At 43.3% G+C, this 19,939-nt stretch overlaps 1 protein-coding gene across 4 annotated transcripts in view; it reads left to right on the top strand.

The window, feature by feature from the left end:
• jakmip2 (janus kinase and microtubule interacting protein 2) overlaps window positions 1-19,939 on the top strand; it is a 277,735-nt gene that overhangs the window by 189,890 nt on the left and 67,906 nt on the right. For all 4 annotated transcript variants that reach the window (XM_087995064.1, XM_043704011.2, XM_087995065.1 and 1 more), the window contains 2 exons: window positions 15,313-15,441; window positions 18,589-18,672. In XM_087995064.1, coding sequence (XP_087851190.1) covers window positions 15,313-15,441; window positions 18,589-18,672 — 213 coding nt within the window. The remainder of the gene's footprint in view (window positions 1-15,312; window positions 15,442-18,588; window positions 18,673-19,939) is intronic.

The following is a 19,939-nucleotide window of genomic DNA, read 5'->3' as shown; positions in this document are numbered from 1 at the left end:
TCAGCAGATGGTGGAATTTGAATTATTCAAGATAATCTGGAATTAAAAGTCTAATAACGACATTGTCGATTGTTGGAAAAGCCCATCTGGTTCACTAAAGCCCTTTAGGGAAGGAAACTGCCACCCTCACCTGGTCCGGCCTATGTGTGACTCCAGACTGACAGCAGTGTGATTGACTCCTAACTGCCCTCTAAGCAATTAGGGATGGGCAATAAATGCCCAACCAGTGACGCTGTCATCCCGTGAATGAATAAACAAAACAAAATCTGCTGACTGATGTTATTACACGCACCTCTAAAGCAGGTGGGACTTGAACCTGAGTATCCTGGCACAGAGGGAGGGACATTACCTTAAAACCTAGACACTTTTGTTGACCTGTCTTATCAGTTTAATTTCTGGAGGTTGCCTTACTGATATAAGCCTCTATCGCCAAAACGCTTCTGTCTATTAGGCGCCCATCCTTACTGTGGTTTACTTTCCTCTCCTCTCTTTCTTTAGTAGTCTTTAGCTGCTCAGTCTCCTCTACTCAGGCCGCAAGCTCCTCTGCCAGCCTTTGTGCTGACCTTGTTTTTTTGTGTTTCGGTTTAAATCTCCGACTATTGATGTCTGTTTATATGGCATGTCAGACTTTCATGCCATGCCCAGCATCTGTCAGCAGGAGCCTTGATATCCAGATATTTTTTAAAAACTTTGAATTTTTTTTTCATATGCAGAAGTGCCCTTACGCACAACTAAACCTTTTCTTTCCATCACCAAATCCCCTGTGGCATTATTCCTTCTATTAACCATCGCCAGTAAATCACCGCGTTCTCCCATTGATTATGTGCAGAGCTTGCTAAGGGCAAAATCTCTCAACTTTTTTTTAAACATAAGCATTTTTTGTTTGAATCTAATTTCTCCAAGAATAGGATTTTGGCAACATATTTGCAAGACCAGCAAATTTTCCCTTTAAATAACAATGAAAATATCAAGGTCAGTTATTTGAAAAAACGTGTTTTACATACCTTTTGGAGCAGGTGAGACTTGAAACCATGCCTCTTGACCTAGAGGTATGGTCATTACCATTGCAAACAACATATATCTGAACATATGTTTTATAATAAACCTGTTTGGAAATTGACACACACATTGGCAACAGATGGGACTTTAACCTTGGTCTCCTGGTCCAAAGGTAAGGATATTACCACTGCACCATAAGATCCACCTGATATGTAGGCATCAATTAATTGATTAACAGCCATCAACTGTTTGTGTTCTAACCTTAATTGTTTGTTACATCTGGTTTTCTCAATTTTATTAATTGAATTCAAATTTCACCAAGTGCTGTGGCGAGATTTGAACTTGTGCCCTAAGAGCATCAACATGAGTTTCTGGAGGAGTAACAGAGTAACATTATCATTATGCTACAGGCCTCACTGTGAGAATAGGTCTCGGAGAACGATGGGTCAGCTGTGGAAGGAAGTTGGAATGGCCACCTATCTCAAGTGAGGAAAACGCTTGCTGTTCCCGTGACTTTGAGTTCTGCCTGTTAGGGGCCGGAACAAACTCCCTCGGTGGCACAGTGGTTAGCAGAGACCCGGGTTCAATTCCCACCTCAGGTGACTGACTGTGTGGAGTTTGCACATTCTCCTTGTGTCTGCGTGGGTTTCCTTCGGGTGCTCCGGTTTCCTCCCGCAGTCCAAAAAATGTGCAGGTTAGGTGAATTGGCCATGCTAAGTTGCCCATAGTGTTAGGTGTAGGGGAATGGGTCTGGGTGGGTGCGCTTCAGTGGGTCGGTGTGGACTTGTTGGGCCGAATGGCCTGTTTCCACACTGTAAGTAATCTAATCATATCAAAGAGCTAGTCCCCTATGTTTTATCTTATTTGAAGGAAAGTGTAAGGCACTGTGTTTCAGATATTATTTGATTGGTCAAATTACTAGTCTTTAAGAAAAATACACTTTTATTCTAACACAAAGTTAAAGTACAAGCAAAAAATAGAATTCACTTAACTTAAATACTTAACTTAAATATGCTTAAATACTTAACAAAAGAATATATTATTTAACTGCTACTCATCAACTGTTCCAATAAAGCAGCATCCCATAAACACACCCTTGGCAAAGGCAACTTCAGCAAAGCAGATTTCCCACACTTGTTATCTCCCCCAGTCTCGGAGAAGGAATAATGACAGAAGCAATCTAGTGGCTGAGAGAGAACTCAATCTTTTTCCAGCAGCTGCAAGAGAGCTGTATGTAGTGGCTTCAATTCCAAAAACCCCAATGGAAAGCAAAACTAAAACTCTGGGTCTGTATGAGACTGACTCCACCCACTTATGTTACCTTTGGCTACGTTAAAAGAAAATTTCCAAGCTATTTACTCTGCTTTCCATGGAGCAGATGCCTCAACCCCAGATTTACAACACCCCACTTCAAGAGGAACAGAATAGAGCAACTGCCTCTTCAAGGCACATATCATCATTAGCCACTCTGCCCATTCTGACCTGATTATTATCAACTCTGCGTCCTGAAGTGAGTGATCTCATAGTCAGGTCCTCCTGATGCCTGTAATGTGTAATCTTATCCCAGGAGAGAGTGAGAGAGAGAGAGAGAGTGGTGATTGATCGTAAAGGAGCATACGTTCCCAATCATTCACCTGTCACTGACAATAAAGAAATAGTGGGAGATTTGAGCTTGTGAACAGTGGACTCTTCTGTCCTTGGAAACAGCTATTTCCCTCCTCAGGCAACTGTCTGTGTGGAGTTTGCACATTCTCCCCGTGTCTGCTTGGGTTTCCTCTGGGTGCTCCAGTTTCCTCCCACAGTCCAAAAATGTGCAGGTTCGGTGAATTGGCCATGCTAAGTTGCCCGTAGCATTAGGTGAAAGGGGTAAGTGTAGGGAAATGGGTCTGACTGAGTTGCTCTTCGGAGGGTCGGTGTGGACTTGTTGGGCCGAAGGGCCTGTTTCCACAGTGTAGGGAATCTAATCATTTCTTTTTAAATGGAATTATAAAATCATAGGAAGAACAGACGGTTTAACCCATTGTGACTCTTGGAAAGAACCTTTAAATTAGTCTGACTCCGGGCCTTTTCTCATTGGCTTGTTCCTTTTGGAAGTTGCTAATGAACCTGTTTCTATCTGTTGCAGGTTGTATATTCCAGAATATGACCACACATTGCATGAGGAAACCTCCTCACCGCCATCTTTTAGTAATTACCTTAAAATGGTAACTTCTGCTAATTGACACTCCTCTGCGAAAATCTCCCTCTAATTGTGCATATCTCGATTAACCTTTCCGAGACTGAGGGGGTCAAGTCCAGTGTGGCCACAGAACCAACTACCTTAGCCCTATGATACTACAAGTGGGGCTTTAAGGAAAAACATAATTTGAATTGTGCCAAATTGATTCCTCACATTAACTCTCATTAGCTCTGTTATATTCCTGGCCTTTTACGAATTTGCTTCAGTGCTAGCACATGATAAGAACAAATAATCCCTTTTCCATTTGCTGGAATATGTTCTCGCCCAAGTCCTGGTGTTGACGTCTGTATCTTGCATTATTATCAGTAGCTTTTTCTCTATCACTGCTAACCATTGCGACTAACAGCTTTGCTGTTTGACTTGAGGTTAAGAGATAAGGCAGCATTATTGACAATGGACCAACTTTCCCCTGTGAGCATTTTTTACGAGAGAAAATGTCTGCTTTCTCCCTCAGTGTTGTAATACTCCTGTGTATTTTCTTTTAAGACTATTGATTACTACAGTTGCTGCCCTGTATTTAGCCATGCCCCTGTCAACGTGAAAAAAAACGATGAAATGATCCCAGGCTCAGCTGCAGTCAATCAGGCTTACTTGGATTTGAGCTACACCTCAAGCAGAACTGAGCAGTAATCATTCAGGAGCACTGAAAGCAGAAATGCTACTCCCAAGAGTAGACTGTAATACTGTATTCCTAATACCTGAGAATTAGATCTTGAAAAAATTAAAATTGATACCAATTGTCGATATTTTTAATCAATCAGTCCATGTAAGCTATAACATACGTTGGAGTCAGGAGAAATTGGACCTAGGCTTTCTAAGGAGAAAGTGAGGACTGCAGATGCTGGAGACCAGAGTTGAAAAATGTGATGCTGGAAAAACACAGCAGGCCAGGCAGCATCGGAGGAGCAGGAGAATCGACATTTCGGGACATAGGCCCTTCTTCAGGAATGAGGCTGGTGTACCAGGTGGGCTGAGATAAAAGGTTGGGGGGAGGGGCGCTGGGAATACGATAGGTGGAAGGAGGTGAGGGTGATAGGGGTGGGGGCGGAGAGGTCAGGAAGAAGATTGCAGGTCAAGGGGGCGGTGCTGCATCCGGGGGTTGGGACTGAGATAAGGTGGGGGGAGGGGAAATAAGGAAGCTGAAGAAATCTACATTCATCCCGTGTGGTTGGAGGGTTCCTAGGTGGAAGATGAGGCGCTCTTCCTCCAGGCGTCATGTGGTCAGGGTCTGGCGATGGAGGAGGCCAAGGACCTGCATGTCCTTGGCGGAGTGGGAGGGGGAGTTAAAGTGTTCAGCCACGGGGCGGTTGGGTTGGTTGGTGCGGGTGTCCCAGAGGTGTTCCCTGAAGCGTTCCTCAAGTAGGCGGCCTATCTCCCCAATGTAGAGGAGATCACACTGGGTGCAACGGATACAGTAAATGATATATGTGGAAGTGCAGGTGAATTTGCGACGGATATAGAAGGATCCATTGGGGCCTTGGAGGGAGGTGAGGGGGGAGGTGTGGGCGCAAGTTTTGCACTTCTTGCGGTTGCAGGGGAAGGTGCCAGGAGTGGAGGTTGGGTTTGTGGGGGGGTGTGGACCTGACGAGGGAGTCACGGAGGGAGTGGTCTCTCCGGAATGCTGATAGGGGTGGAGAGGGAAATATATCCCTGGTGGTGGGGTCTGTTTGGAGGTGGCGGAAATGATGAAGGATGATACGATGTATCTGGAGGTTGGTGGGGTGGTAGGTGAGGACAAGTGGGGCTCTATCCTGGTGGCGATTGGAGGGGCGGGATTCAAGGCGGAGGATCGGGAAGTGGAGGAGATGCGGTGGAGAGCATCGTCGACCATGTCGGAGGGGAAATTGCGGTCTTTGAAGAAGGAGGCCATCTGGGATGTTCGGTAGTGAAATTGGTCCTCCTGGGAGCAGATGCGGCGGAGGCAAAGGAATTGGGAATATGGGATGGCGTTTTTACCAGGGGGCAGGGTGGGAGGAGGTGTAATCTAGGTAGCTGTGGGAGTCAGTTGGTTTATAGTAAATGTCTGTGTTAAGTCAGTCGCCCGATTCAGAAATGGAGAGGTCTAGGAAGAGGAGGGAGGAATCTGAGACAGTCCAGGTAAATTTGAGATCGAGAAGTTGATTCTCCTGCTCCTCAGATGCTGCCTGGCCTGCTGTGTTTTTCCAGCATCACATTTTTCAACCCTAGGCTTTCTAACTCAATGGTACAAACGCTACCACTACACCAGAAAAGCCCCTACAGTTCTGGAAACAATTGTAAACTGGGATCTAAAATGGGAACATCTCCCTGCCATTCTCTCTACCACCTCAGTAGCAACGATGTGTACTGTCTACAAGATGCACGGCAGAAATTCACCAACGATCCTCAGACAGCACCTTCATGATCACTTCAGTCCAGAAAGACAAGGGCAGCACATACATGGGAACATCACCACTTGCAAGCTCTCCAAGACCCTCACCATCCTGACTTGGGAATGTATCGTCCTTCCGTCACTGGGTCAAAATCCTGGAATTCTCGAGCTCACAACAATTTGGGTCAATCCACAGCACACGGATTCGAGAGGGCAGCTCACCACTAACTTCTCAAGGGCAGGCTATGGAAGGGAGATGAATGCTGGCCCACTAATCATGTCCAAAACCCAGGAATAAAAAAGTCTCAATTTCTATAGCTTCCTCATGAGAACCCTGTATTCCCATCTTTCTCCTCTTCTGTTTTTCCACCACTCACTCCCACCCTCCCTTCCTCTATCCTTCACTCTCTCCTTCTCTTCATCCTCCTTTTTCTCTTTATTTTCTTTGCTCCAATGTTTTTGATAGTTGAACAGAAGATGGAGGCCACAGCATGCTGCAAATTCCACCTACAGTTTTACAAGGAAAGCACTTGTTTTCTGTTTTGTTTCTCGGGAAGAAAAGTTCAGAATAGTGTTAACAGGCAACTTTTATTTGCATTTCTGTGATGTACCTGATGTTTCTCAAGGCATCTGAAAGTGCTGTAAGGGTGATACCATAGAATCTCTACAGTGTGGATGCAGGCCATTCAGCCCATCTAGTCCGCACCGACTCTCCCGAGAGCATCCCACCCAGACCTACCCCTCTATTCTATCACCCTGCATTTCCCATGGCAACCCACCTAGTCTGCATATACAGGTAATTTCCCATGGCCAGTCCACCCTAAACCTGCATATCTTTGGATTGTGGGAGGAAACTGGAGCAAACCCACACAGACACGGGGAGAACGTGTAAGCTCCACACAGACATTCACCCGAGGCTGGAATCGAACCCCGGTCCCTGGTGCTGTGAGGCAGCGGTGCTAACCACTGAGCCACCGTGCCCCATGCAGTAAAGCTCAAGCAAACGGGAAAGAGAAGCAGAGAGATGATGAGGATGGGAATGTAAAGAGTAGCTTTGAAGAATAGATGACGAGACAATCCGAGTCAGGGAAGAAGATTCAAAGGACAGGAGCAGTTTGGCCACATCAATGGATCATAGCAGCAGATGGGGTTCAATAGGTCAGCTGGCTTTTTCCCTCCCAGTCTTTATAGCCTTCTCCAGCCTGACAACATGCCAAGATATCTGCACTTCTCCAGCAGTAGCATCTTGAAAACTCCCCATTGCAATCCACTTTCACTGCCCAGGCCCTAAGATCTGCAAACTTAAATGAGAACCAGAAATTGCTGGAGAAACTCAGTAGGTCTGGCAGCATCTGGGAAGAGAGAAACAGAGTTAACGTTTTGAGAAGGGTCACTGAATTTGAAACTTTACCTCTGCTTTCTCTCCATAGATGCTCCCAGACCTGCAGAGTCTCACCAGCAATTTCTGTTTTTGGACCTTTCAGATCTTGAGGCTTCTTTATTTTAACTTATTTCATCAGGGATTGCCTTTCTGAATCACTCTGTCTCTTGATCTCACTTATGATGCTCTGTAAAACCAAAAGTTTTGATCTGACTTTGGATCACTTGACTACTTTAGCTCAATGCTGCAAAATGGATTGGGGTGTTAGTGCTATTAAAGGTTGCTTGCCTTTTCTGTTGATTCTATAGTTTACATATGGAGCTAACATTAGTGTTTTGCTGTAATTGGAGGTTTAAAAATGGACTGTTGCTCCCAAAAGTCTCATATCATTCTCTGGCTGTGGTCTATTAATAAGTCTCAGTTTTTGTTGGTTTACAAGTTCCCTGTATCCAACTTCAGAGACTACACACCGGGGTACTTGAGACAGGCGGACACGACTTCTGTTAATGTGTTAAAACTTTTTATTTGACTGTGGAGTGAAATTGGAAAGGAAGCTTTTTAAAAACCAAGGATTACTAGAGTTGTTAAATACAAATTACCTGACCCGCTGTTTCTTTAAGTAATAGCTGAAGTGCAGTTTGCAGATAAGCTGGAGCCAATTAAAGATTCAGCCAGCAGTAAGTATTCAGTCCATGGACTAGTGACCATTTATCAATGATAAAGGCCATTTTGTTACAATGCTTTAAGAGAGCATTTTGTCCTGTTTCTTTTTTTTTGGAGAGAGATTTTAAGGCAGAGGTGTCGAGATAATGAGTGAAGACCCATAACGTAAACAGCTTGGGAGGCCTTAGAGCTGTTTTTAAAGTTGGAACAATAGAAATGGCCTGGATTGTGTGTGGCCAGCTGTCACAGACCAAGTCTTGTTTTAGTTTTAGTTTTTAATTTAACTCTCAGCAGTAGTTGTTGGTGACTTGGAGAAGTGCAACCCATTTCCCCTCTCATGATTATGGCCAAATTGTGGAGATGCTCTTCCTGGGCTGCTGTGAGACAAAATCTGTTTTGCTGAATTTGCCTTTTACCAAGGGGTGTGTTCATGGGATGTTTACTATATAGGAACAGTCAATTAGTGATAGTTACTGTGTCTATTATTCTTTTAAGGTTTCCAATACAGTTAGGTTTAGATGTATTTTAGCGACAGTGTTTAAATAAATTGTGTTTTGCTTAATTTCAAGTAGTTTGACCAGTCATAGCATCTGGAACACGGCACTTCACATTTGCCTTTAAAATAAGAAAATGTTAATGCCTAGGCTGCCTTATAGAGTCATAGAGATGTGTAGCATGAAAACAGACCCTTCAGTCCAACTCGTTCATGCCGACCAGATATCTGAACCTAATCTAGCCCCATTTGTCCTGAAGAGGGTCTGATCCATCACAATCTGCCTGACAACAAAATACAGCTGTTTGTCAGATAGGTGAACAGCTTGGGGCAATGAACAAGGTAAAGGGAAGCCTTTAGGAAAGGAGCTCTCTCTCTCTCTCTCTCTCTCTCTCTTTTCTCTGTAGTGAAAGCCACCTTAAGCCTGGAAAGAAAGCAGTTTATCTTTCTTTCATAGAATCCCTACAGTGTGGAAACAGGCCCTTTGGCCCAACACATCCACACAGATCCTCCAAAGAGTAACCCACCCAGACCCATTCCCCTATTATCCTCTTTTTACCCCCGACTAATGCATTTAACCTACACACCCCTGAACACTATGGGGCAATTTAGCACAACCTATGCGTCTAACCTTCACATCTTTGGATTGTGGGAGGAGAGCAGAACATCCGGAGGAAACCCACGCAGACACGGGGAGAATGTGCAAACTTCACACAGACAATTAACGAGGCTGGAATTGAACCCGGGTGCCTGGCACTGTGAGACAGCAGTGCTAACCACTGAGCCACCATTTCAGCAGTTACTGTAAATTGTGACTTGAAATGAATAAGTCAGAGACATTTTATCAGCATGAACCAGGCACCCTGTACTCCGTTCAAACTAGTGAGAGTGTTCAGCAATCTGATCAGGACACAAACAATGTCAACAATTCCTGTGAAGATAAACCATTGACTACATTTACAAATTTTCCTTCTTCCACAACATTTCTTTCCTATCCATCTCTACTATATCTATCTGTTTCTCTCTGTTTGTGTGTGAGGAGAGTTTACAAATGGCTTCAAGTTTTCATTTGGAGTGAAATGTGCTGACAATCCATAGAACTCTATCTGTCATTAGAATCTATTTATTACAAATAAATAGTAACTTTTTTTGTTAAGTACAGAAACTTGCTCCGTTCAGACAATTTGCGAAATTGGGAAATTTTGAACACTTTTTAAAATCCTTTATCTTTTGTGATGACTCCAGTAACAATGGGACTTGATTTCCAATGTATTAACCCAGTGAGGTGGAACTGATGTCGCTAATCAGGACAAGCCTCAAATTCTTCTCCAGAATTGTGCATCCTTGCTATGTTCAAAATAAATGGTGCATTCAACAATAGTGGCCATACTTTAACAACTAAAGCAATGCAATGCGTGAGAGAAATTCTTTGGGATATCCTATGTATTAAGTCAGTGCATCAATGTGTACACATGCATTCTTCCTTCACTTAGCCCTTCAGCACTGAAACTAACTGAGGAGCACTGCAATTTCCTGAATACGTACCATAACATCTGGGTGGGGGGGGTGATCTCCATGCTGAAATAACTTGACATTTACCTGAGCAGGAAATATCATTGCTTTCTACAATGCCAGGCTGCTCTTGCACAATATATAAAGCCCCTGACCCATCAGCAACTTGCGTGGATGTGCAAAGTGTTTTTTTCAAGAGCAGCAGGGAGATTCTCACCCATCACCTTGAAACGGATAGCAAAAGCCAATCTTAGGAACCAAGACAGCTTATCTCTGGGCTTGGTTGGTAATTCACTCATTGTGTTAACTCTGCAAATAAATCTATACATAATCCAATCACTTAGACAGTCTCAAGCCTGTCAATTGCCTAACAAGATGAGTAATCTCAGGCCTGAAGTCAATCAGGATCAGGGTGGCTGTTGAATCTTGTTTAGTTTGCAACTTTCCCTTTTACATCCTCTTACTGTCACAGATGGCTTTCATGAAACTGTGAATCCCTCCTCCATGATATCTGCAGATGCATCTCCCTGGACTGCATTCTTGCCATTTTCATGCCTCATTATCAACCCCTACCCATTGTCTATAGATGTTGTTGTGGATGTTTTATACATTAGGAATAGAGTGGAGATATAGCAGGTTATGCGCAACAATTAATTTTGTACAAATAAATTCACGTGACATTTTTACAGAGTTACGTTTGTTATAGCCTGGAAAAATTAAATGTAGCCAGTCAGAATCTGTGAAGAGAACAGATCGTTTATAACTCCAGGAATATTGCTCCTAATCCAAACTAAAATTACTGAAAGATGACCCAGTTGAATTAGTAGTGTAATGGTTCTGTCACTCGACGAACAACTTAGTGAAGAAGATTAATAATCCAGAGACTATGGGTGCATATACCACCCTATAGGCCTACGAAGCTGCTGGGTTGTCTTAAAAATCCAAAGGTCTCATGAATGTCTTTCAGGAAAAGGAATTTGCCATCCGTCCCTGATCTGATCACGATGTGACTTCAGTCCTACAAATGTTTCACCCCAAAGGTGCCCTGTTTAAAACTTGCATCAACCTGAAGCAGCCAGGGATGAAAATAAGTTCTACCCTGGCTTACATCCTGAACATGAATTCACAGAAACATTTAAATAATTTTAATGGAATAAGGACATGTAGACAACGATGAAGGGAACCTTTCCGCACATCATGAGCCTCCCGAGGTCACGAATGTTTTCCTGATGCTGATGGCATGTCCTGTGCTGCTTAAGCCTCAGCAACTTCCCTTACACAGTGACCAACCTGAGGGTCTAGAACCCTTCCTCACACAGTGACCATCCTCAGTCTCTAGAACCCTTCCTCACACAGTGACCATCCTGAGGGTCTGGAACCCTTCCTTACATAGTGACCGTCCTGAGGGTCTAGAACCCTTCCTCATACAGTGACTGTCAGTGGAACTCCTCCTTGCACAGTAACCGTCCTGAAGTTCTAAACCCCTCCTCCTTTCCCAACTGGGGAGTGTAGTTGGAGGAACCTGTCAGTGGACTATCTCCATGAAAACGACACACCACAGGCACATGAATGTTCTGTAAGTCCAGAAGATTCCTACCAGTGAATTGCTATGATCAGAATGCTTCACAGGTCATTCTGCTACAACGTGACAGTTGTGTTCCTTTGCAATGTGTAGAAGATTGCGAATAGAAAATCGCTCTATTCAGTCAGTAGAAAGTTTGTGTTATCCAGACAATGTCCACAATTCGTCAATCATGTTATAGCCAATTTGCGTTTACAAAACATATATTATAGCGGAATGACCTAAAGGGCAACTTTTTCACGCAGAGGATGGTGCGTGCGTGGAATGAGCTGCCAGAGGAAGTGGTGGAGGCTGGTACAATTACAGCATTTAAAAGGCATCTGGATGGGTATATGAATAGGAAGAGATTGCAAGGATGTGGGCCAAGTGCTGGCAAACGGGACTAGATTAATTTAGGATATCTGGTCAGCACGGACAAGTTGGACTGAAGGGTCTGTTTCCATGCTGTACATCTCTATGACTCTATGGCCTGTACGAGAAAGTGTTCTAGGAGCTGATTTAATGATAGCTTTCAAAAGACAATTTGGCAAATCCTTACAGACATTGGATAGATGCAGAAATAAAAGTATAAAGTGCAGAAGGAACAAACCATTTAGGCAGCATGCATTAAAAGGGAAGCAGAGTAAAGATTTTGAGTCCAATGCAACTCGTCTTCAGAACTGGAACCAGTTCTGAATAATTATTTACAATGTATGTTAATGATTTAGATGAGGGAAATGATGTATCATGACTATGTTTGCAGATGACACTGAGCTAAGCAGGAAGGCAATTGAAGAGGATTAAACAAGGGCCATAGATAGGTTAAAAGATAGGGCAAAATCTTGGCAGATGGAGTATCATATGGTAAAATGTGAGATCATGCATTTTGTTAGGAAGAGTAGGGGAGTTGAATATTACTTAAACAGAGACTCCAGAATTTTGCAGCACAGAGGGATTTGGGAGTCCCTGTACATATATTAGAAAAGTTGAACAGGTAACAGGGAAGGCAAATGAAATGTTAGTCTTTATTTTGAAGAGAATGGAGCATATAAATTGGGAGGTCTTGCTAAAACTGTACAAGGTCCAATCAGACCACAGCTAGAATGGAGTCGTAAAGTCATACAGCTTGGAAAGAGACCCTTCGGTCCAACCAATCCATGCTGAACATTATGCCAAACTAAACTAGTCCCACCTGGCTGTTCCTGGTCCATATTCTTCCACACCTTTCCTATTCATGGACCTATCCAAATGTCTTTTAAACATTGTAACTCTACCCACATCCACAACTTCCTCAGCAAGTTCATTCCACACACGAATGACCCTCTGTGTAAAAAAAAATCGCCCCTTGTCTTTTTTTACATCTCTCTCCTCTCACCTTAAAAACAGTGCCCCCTGGTCTTGAAATGCCCCACCCTAGGGAAAAGACACCTACCATTCACCCTATCTATACCCCTCATGATTTTATAAATCTCTATAAGGTCACCTCTCAATCTCCTATGTTCCAGTGAAAAGAAAATCCCAACTTTCCTTTATCATTCAAACGTTCCATATCCAGCAACAGCTCTTCTGAAATCTCTTCTGAACCCTCTCCAGCTTAATAATATGCTTCCTATAAGTGGGCAACCAGAACTGGACACAGTATTCCAGAAATGGCCTCATCAATGTCCTGTATAACCTCACTGTGAACAGTTTTGGTCCCCTTAAAGAAAGATGTACTGACATTGGAGCTAGTCTACAGAAGGATCACTCGGCTGATCTTGAGAATGGAGGGATTTTCTTCTGAGGAAAGGTTGAGTAGGCTGGATCTGCACTCATAGAGTCATAGAGATGTACAGCACGGAAACAGACCCTTCGGTCCAACCCATCCTTGCTGACCAGATATCCTAACCTAATCTAGTCCGACTTGCCAGCACCCGACCCATATCTCTCCAAACGCTTCCTATGCATACACCCATCCAGATGCCTTTAAATGTTGCAATTGTGCTAGCCTCTACCACTTCCTCTGGCAGCTCATTCCATACATGTACCACTCTCTGCGTGAAAAAGTTGCCCCGTAGGTCTCTTTTATTACTTTCCCCTCTCACCCTAAACCTATGCCCTCTAGTTCTGGACTTCCCCCACCCCAGGGAAAAGATTTTGTCTAGTTCTGGACACCCCCACCCCAGGAAAAAAAACTTTGTCTATTTATCCTATCCATGCCCCTCATGATTTTATAAACCTCTATAAGGTCACCCCTCAGCCTTTGATGCTGTAGGGAAAACAACACCAGCCAATTCAGCCTCTCCTTATAGCTCAGACCCTCCAAACCGAGCAATATGCTTGTAAATCTTTTCTGAACTCTTTCAAGTTTCACAACATCCTCCCGATACGAAGGAGACCAGAATTGCATGCAATATTCCATTAGACTAATGAGAAACGACCTTATTAGCACAGAGGCTTTGAGGAGGCTTGACAGGATAGATGTTGAAAGATTGTTTCCCCATGTGGGAGATTCTATGACCAGAGGCCATAATCTTAAAGTGATGGAGGTTTGCTCAGTCCCCACAGGACGAGGGGGAATTTCTGTTCCATGAAGACAGTGATTCTGTGGAACTCTTTAACACAGCATGGTAGAGATTTGTTCATTAATTACCAGGTCGTTGTTCTATCATGCCATAGTTGTGTTCCTGTGTGACACCATGTTATAGAAAATTGCACTATAGAAATAATGGGGCCTGTGGGCAAAACAGGGTTAGGGGCAGAGCAGTAGAAATTCCAGTAAAAATCACAACAAAAATAGTAGTTACCCCAATACAAATGATAGCACAATCTACATAAATCTTTAAATCATAGAATCCCTATAGTGTGGAAACAGGCCATTCGGCCCAACAAGGCGAAAGTTAGTACTGCAGATGTTGGAGACCAGAGTCAAGATTAGAGTGGTGCTGGAAAAGCACAGCAGGTCAGATAGCATCCGAGGAGCAGGAAAATTGCCATTTTGAGCTAAAGCCCTACATGATTTTGCCCAAAACGTCGATTTTCCTGTTGCTAGGATGCTGCCTGACCTGCTATGCTTTTCCAGCACCACTCTAATCTTGACATTTGGCCCAACAAGTTCACACCAACACTTCAAAGAGTATCCCACTCAGACCCATGCCCCTGCCCTATTACTCTACATTTCCCCTGACTAATGTACCTAACCTACTCATGCCTGAACACTATGGGGCAATTTAACATTGCTTATCCACCTAACCTGCACATCTTTGGAGGAAACCGGAGGAAACCCACACAGACACGGGGAGAATGTGCAAACTCCACACAGACAGTCACCTGAGGCTGGAATCGAACCCAGGTCCCTGAAGCTGTGAGGCAGCAGTGCTAACCACTGAACCACTGTGCAACCCAACATTAATCAAATAATACAATAAATGTAAGTCATTAACACTATAATCACTGATTACAACACAGTACCTTTCATGAAGCTCTTCACCAGAAAGCCGACTGACCATGTGATCCTGATGTGGAATTCCAGTCCTCCCCACGATTCTCCCCCAGTTTGAACTAAAGTTCCTTCTAAATGTAGACGACAATTCCCAGTTTCCGGCTCAGGTTCAAGGCTTGCAGAGCGGATTGCATTCCTGCTTTAGCTGTCCCCACTGAATTTGCATTTTGCAGACAGAGGATCCTGAGGCTGGGTTTCGCTGTTCAGGTAAGTGCCGGGGATGGAATCACATCCAGCGAATGGGAGTTCACTTTATATTTCAAAAAATCCACAATTCACAAATCGCATTACAACCAAATCGCGTTTAATAAACTCGCATTGTGGGAGAAGTACCTATAAAATGGCACCTAAGATAAATAGCTCTTTTTTTTAGCAGTTAAATGAAACAAGATGAAAAGCAGGAAAGTGGAATTGGGGAGTATCAAAGTAGCTATGATCTCAATGAGTTGGGGAGCAAGGTTGATGGACTGAAAGGCCAACTTGTGGTCCTATATCTGATATTGTATTTCGTACTGTAATTGCAAGTTATTATAATTGTTGGAAATTCGTATTTTAAATGTGAAATGCAAAATATTTCCTCCTTTGAAAACTGATCATGCATGTGAGTTAATTCACTTCTTTGTTCTTCATAAGAGCCTAGCGGCTGAAGAATCTGAGCTCCGTTTCAGGCAATTGACGAGGGAATATCAAGCACTCCAGAGAGCTTACGCGCTGCTGCAGGAGCAGACGGGAGGGATCCTGGATGCAGAGCGGGAGGCAAAGGTGACTATCAAATCAAAATGTTCAAGTGTGGCCAATGGTGAATTAGTGAAGCAGCTCTGGGAAAATGGGCAGTATTGGGGAAAGCACCAGTCTTGACCACTGGGACTGGCGTCCAAACATGTCAGGTTGCCAAATGAAATTCTGCTCCAACTGATTGAAGGGTGCGTCCCACTCCAGTTTCTGCGCAGCGCAGAGGTATACCTGTGTTGACAGTCTTTCACATAGAGGTCACAGGACAGCTGGTGTGGGAAATAAGGAATGAAAACGTCACACTGGAATGAAGGAATGTAGCATTGCGTATTTAAGGCACAGTTGAGGGAACTTTTCTCTGTATTTGGACATATTGTCCCTCACCAGAGGAGGCTTGATCTCTCGTGTAAGCTTGGCTCAGTTGACAATACTCTTTGAATTTGAAGGTTATGGGTTCAAAACACCCTCCAGGCTCACAGCTAGACTAACACATTAATGTAGCGAGGGCATTCTGTGCCCTTGGGGGCTCTGTGCTTCACCTGCAGTGCTCAGTCTGTAGCATTTCACTGCAGTAAATGTGTTACACACATGCAAGTTGCAGATGCATTACCTTCCGCGTTGTGAATATTGAAGACCCACAGTTGGAAGATTATAAGAGACTTTGAATGCTCTGTGCTCAACAAATACTATCGATTAGGTGAACAAATCTGTTAAATTATTGCTGTTAGATTGGGACTTTGCTGTGTACAACAATGGCTGCCACATTCACCTGCATAGCAATAGGGAATCACAGAGAGGTGTCAGAGAGGTGGAACATGCTGAGACACTCAATAGGTGCTACAAACACAATGTCAAATAGCAAAGTTATCATTAAAATCCCTTATAATGTTTCCCTTAAGTTAACAAAGTGCATGATAATCGTATTTTTTTCCCCAAATGTCTTTTTTTAAAAATGAACTATGCATGTAAAGCAGAAATTGCTGCCGACTGAATAGTAACCTCTATCATTGGTGAATGACATTACTGATTTGCTTACTGCTATTGTTAATAGGAGAACCAGGCTATTGACATTGTGATGTTTGATGGTAACTTGATAACAAGCTTAAAAGACAATCAATTATGTTTATCAACTAACCAAAGAAGTGCATTTTTATCTATGATCCTTAAATAATAGATCAACTCAGCATCTTCACACAGATTAAAATTTCCAGTTAAATAGTAAAAAATATTTCAGCATTGTTCCCTGACTGTAATGTGAAGTTATTTTTCATGATCTGTCAATTAAATAGAAAGTATATTAAATATGCCTGCTGTATGGGGCAGCACGGTGGCTCAGTGGTTAGCACTGCTGCCTCACAGTGCCAGGGACCCGGCTTCGAGTCCTACCTCGGGTGACTGTGTGGAGTTTGCACATTCTCCCCTTGTCTGCGTGGGTTTCCTCCCACAATCCAAAGATGTGCAGATCAGGTGAATTGGCTGTGGTAAATTGCCCATAGTGTTAGGTGCATTTGTCAGGGGTAGATATAGGGTAGGGGAATGGTTCTTGGTGGGTTACCCTTTGGAGGGTCGGTGTGGACTTGTTGGGCTGAAGGGCCTGTTTGTATGCTGTAGGGAATCTAATCTAAATTGCAGCTGTACAGGACATTAGTGAGGCCACTACTGGAATATTGTGTACAATTCTGGTCTCCCTGCCATAGCAGGAATCTGGTGAAACTTGAAAGTGTTCAGCAATGATTTACAAGGATGTTGCCAGGTTTGGAGGGTTTGAGCTACAGGGAGAGGCTGAATAGGCTAGGGCTGTTTTCCCTAGAGTGTCGCAGACTGAGAGGTTTATAAAATCATGAGGGGTATGGTTGGGATAAATAAACAAGGTATTTTTCCCAAGGCAGGGGAGTCCAATACTAGAGGGCATAGGTTTAAAGTGAGAGAGGAAAGATTTAACAGGGACCAAAGGGGCAACTTGTTCATGCAGAGGGTGGTGCATGTATGGAATGAGCTGCCAGAGGAAGTGGTGGAGGTTGTTACAATTACAACATTTAAAAGGCATCTGGATGTGTTTATGAATAGAACAGGTTTAGATTGATATGGGCCAAGTGCTGGCATATGGGGCTACATTTATCTAGGATACCTGGACAGCATGGATGGGTTGGACTGAAGGGTCTGTTTCCATGCTATACATCTCAATGACTCTAAATGACTTTGTATATATGAGTAGCTATTCCAGGTTTCATCCCTACTCTCTGTGCACTTACGAGACCTCAGGTGAGGCAGGAGTAGAAGGTTACAATCATGTTCCTGACCAAAATGAAGAACAGAAAAGGCACAACATTCTCTTTCGTAATCATTGTGCAGGGGTGTCCGATAGAAATATGCGGTGGGATGGATAGTGGAAGTCATTCAAATGGACTTTGGCTACGATGGCTGTGAAAGTTGAACAGTTTGATTGTTGTGAATTGGGTGAGGTATCAGATGATTGCTAATCCCAATGAAGCAGCTGGCAGTGTGGACCAACAACAAAATTGAGTCTTCATCAGCAGCAGCAAAGATTGTCATTCAAATTGATGCATGATTTCTCCTTCCATCTCTCCTGTTGACCTTTTATTGATAATAGATTCTCTTCCTCTTCAAACACAAATGACTTGCGTTACTGAAACCAAAATGTGAACATCGTGTTTCCTCTAGATTACAATTGGACCAACTTTTTTATGGCCTTAGCTGTAGCCGTGCTCCCTTTAAGTGTTGCACATAATTTAAATGTGAACTAAATCGCTTCTATTACATTTTACTGCATTTTCCAAAAAAAAAACTTGCGCAAATTATCAATGCAAATTTAATGTACTGATGATGTAAGATCAGACAAGCAGGAAGCTGGAAGAACACAGCAAGCCAGGCAGCATCAGGAGGTGGAGAAGTCAACATTTCAGGTGTAACCCTGCTTCCAGTTACAACCGACGCGTTGACTTCTTCGCCTCCTGCTGCTGCCTGGCTTGCTGTGCTCTTCCAGCCTCCTGCCTGTCTAGTTTAGATTCCAGCATCTGCAGGTTTTTTTTGTCTCTAACGATGTAAAATCAGAAGCAGCCTAGTATTTGTAGTGAGAATTTTCTTGTCTTTTGTACAGTCCTTCACTCAAGACTACTTCCCTTACGGTTTTTAATGACTATTTCCTGGTTTCATTAGGCTCACGAACAATTACAAGCTGAAGTTCTCAGGTGTAAAGCTAAAATTGATGACCTTGAAAAAGCCTTGGCTCAGAAAGGGCAGGTAAGACGTTTGTAAAAAATATTGTGCAACTAGCAACTGCAGCTGGGGGCCTCCCATCTTTCAGATTTAATCTGGAAACTCGAGGGTTGGAATTATGACATGTTCTTCAGTTCACAATTGAAGGAGTTACTCAACATAAAGATGGCAATAAAAACCTGCTGTTTGATCCAATTATGTTTTGTGTTGTGTGGAGTTTTGAATGTCAGCTTTCTCATTCTGACAGTTTCAGGTCCTCAAACTGCATCACAGCAATAGTAATAATACACTCTCTCTCTCTCACTCTCACTCTCACACACACACATGCGCACACATGCACACACTCTGTCTTATGCACTCTCTCTCACACACACACTGTCTCACACACACTGTCTCTTACACACATTCTCTCTCTCACACTCTCTCTCACACACTCCCACACACTCTCTCTCATTCTCTCACACACTCCCACACTCTCAAATACACAGACATTCACACAAACACACACAAACCACACACACAAATATACATTCTCACAGATACACACATTCACACTCATGCACTCACACACTCTCTTACGCACTGTCACTCATACACTCTCACTGTCATTCATACTCTCACTCACATACACTCACTCTCACTCTTGCGCACACTCTCGCATACTCTCGCTCTCATTCATGCACTCTGTCACTCACTGTCACTCACTGTCACACTGTCACACACACACACACTCACATACTCTCACTCTCACTGTCACTCATTCTCATTAACACACTCACTCTCACTCACTATCCCTCACACACACACTCTCCCAATTGCACATACTTTCACTGTCTCTCATTGTCACACACACACTCACACACTCATGCTCACACACTCTCATGCTCACTCAACCTTGCTCTCTCGCTGTTTCATTTACACACTCACACACTCATTGAATAATTGAACACACACTATTCATAATACTTTGTCAAGGTTATGCCTAGAAAATGGTTGCCCGGATGTGCACTTTACCATGAAGATGGCAGAATATGATTATTCTCCGTTTCATGCTGTCTTTTGTACATAAAAAAGGCACACTTCCACTCACAATGGTTTTCGCATGAAATGAAATGTTTCCTTTAAAAATCCCCAAAGCAATAAAAAAGAACTCCCCTTTAAGGTCAGCTGACCTTTATATTATCGAGAAATGGGCCCGTTGCTTTCCAATCTCTCTCCAGCATTCTGATTTCTCTTTACCATACAAGGTCTCTTGGTAGTTCAGGTTAAATGATTGAATGAGCTTGATTGT

This window comes from Chiloscyllium plagiosum, unplaced genomic scaffold (assembly GCF_037043375.1).
Source record: "Chiloscyllium plagiosum isolate Xiang-an unplaced genomic scaffold, Cpla_swu_hap1 HiC_scaffold_16, whole genome shotgun sequence".
NCBI classification, from domain to species: domain Eukaryota; kingdom Metazoa; phylum Chordata; class Chondrichthyes; order Orectolobiformes; family Hemiscylliidae; genus Chiloscyllium; species Chiloscyllium plagiosum.
This window is presented reverse-complemented; position numbering and strand designations above follow the sequence as displayed.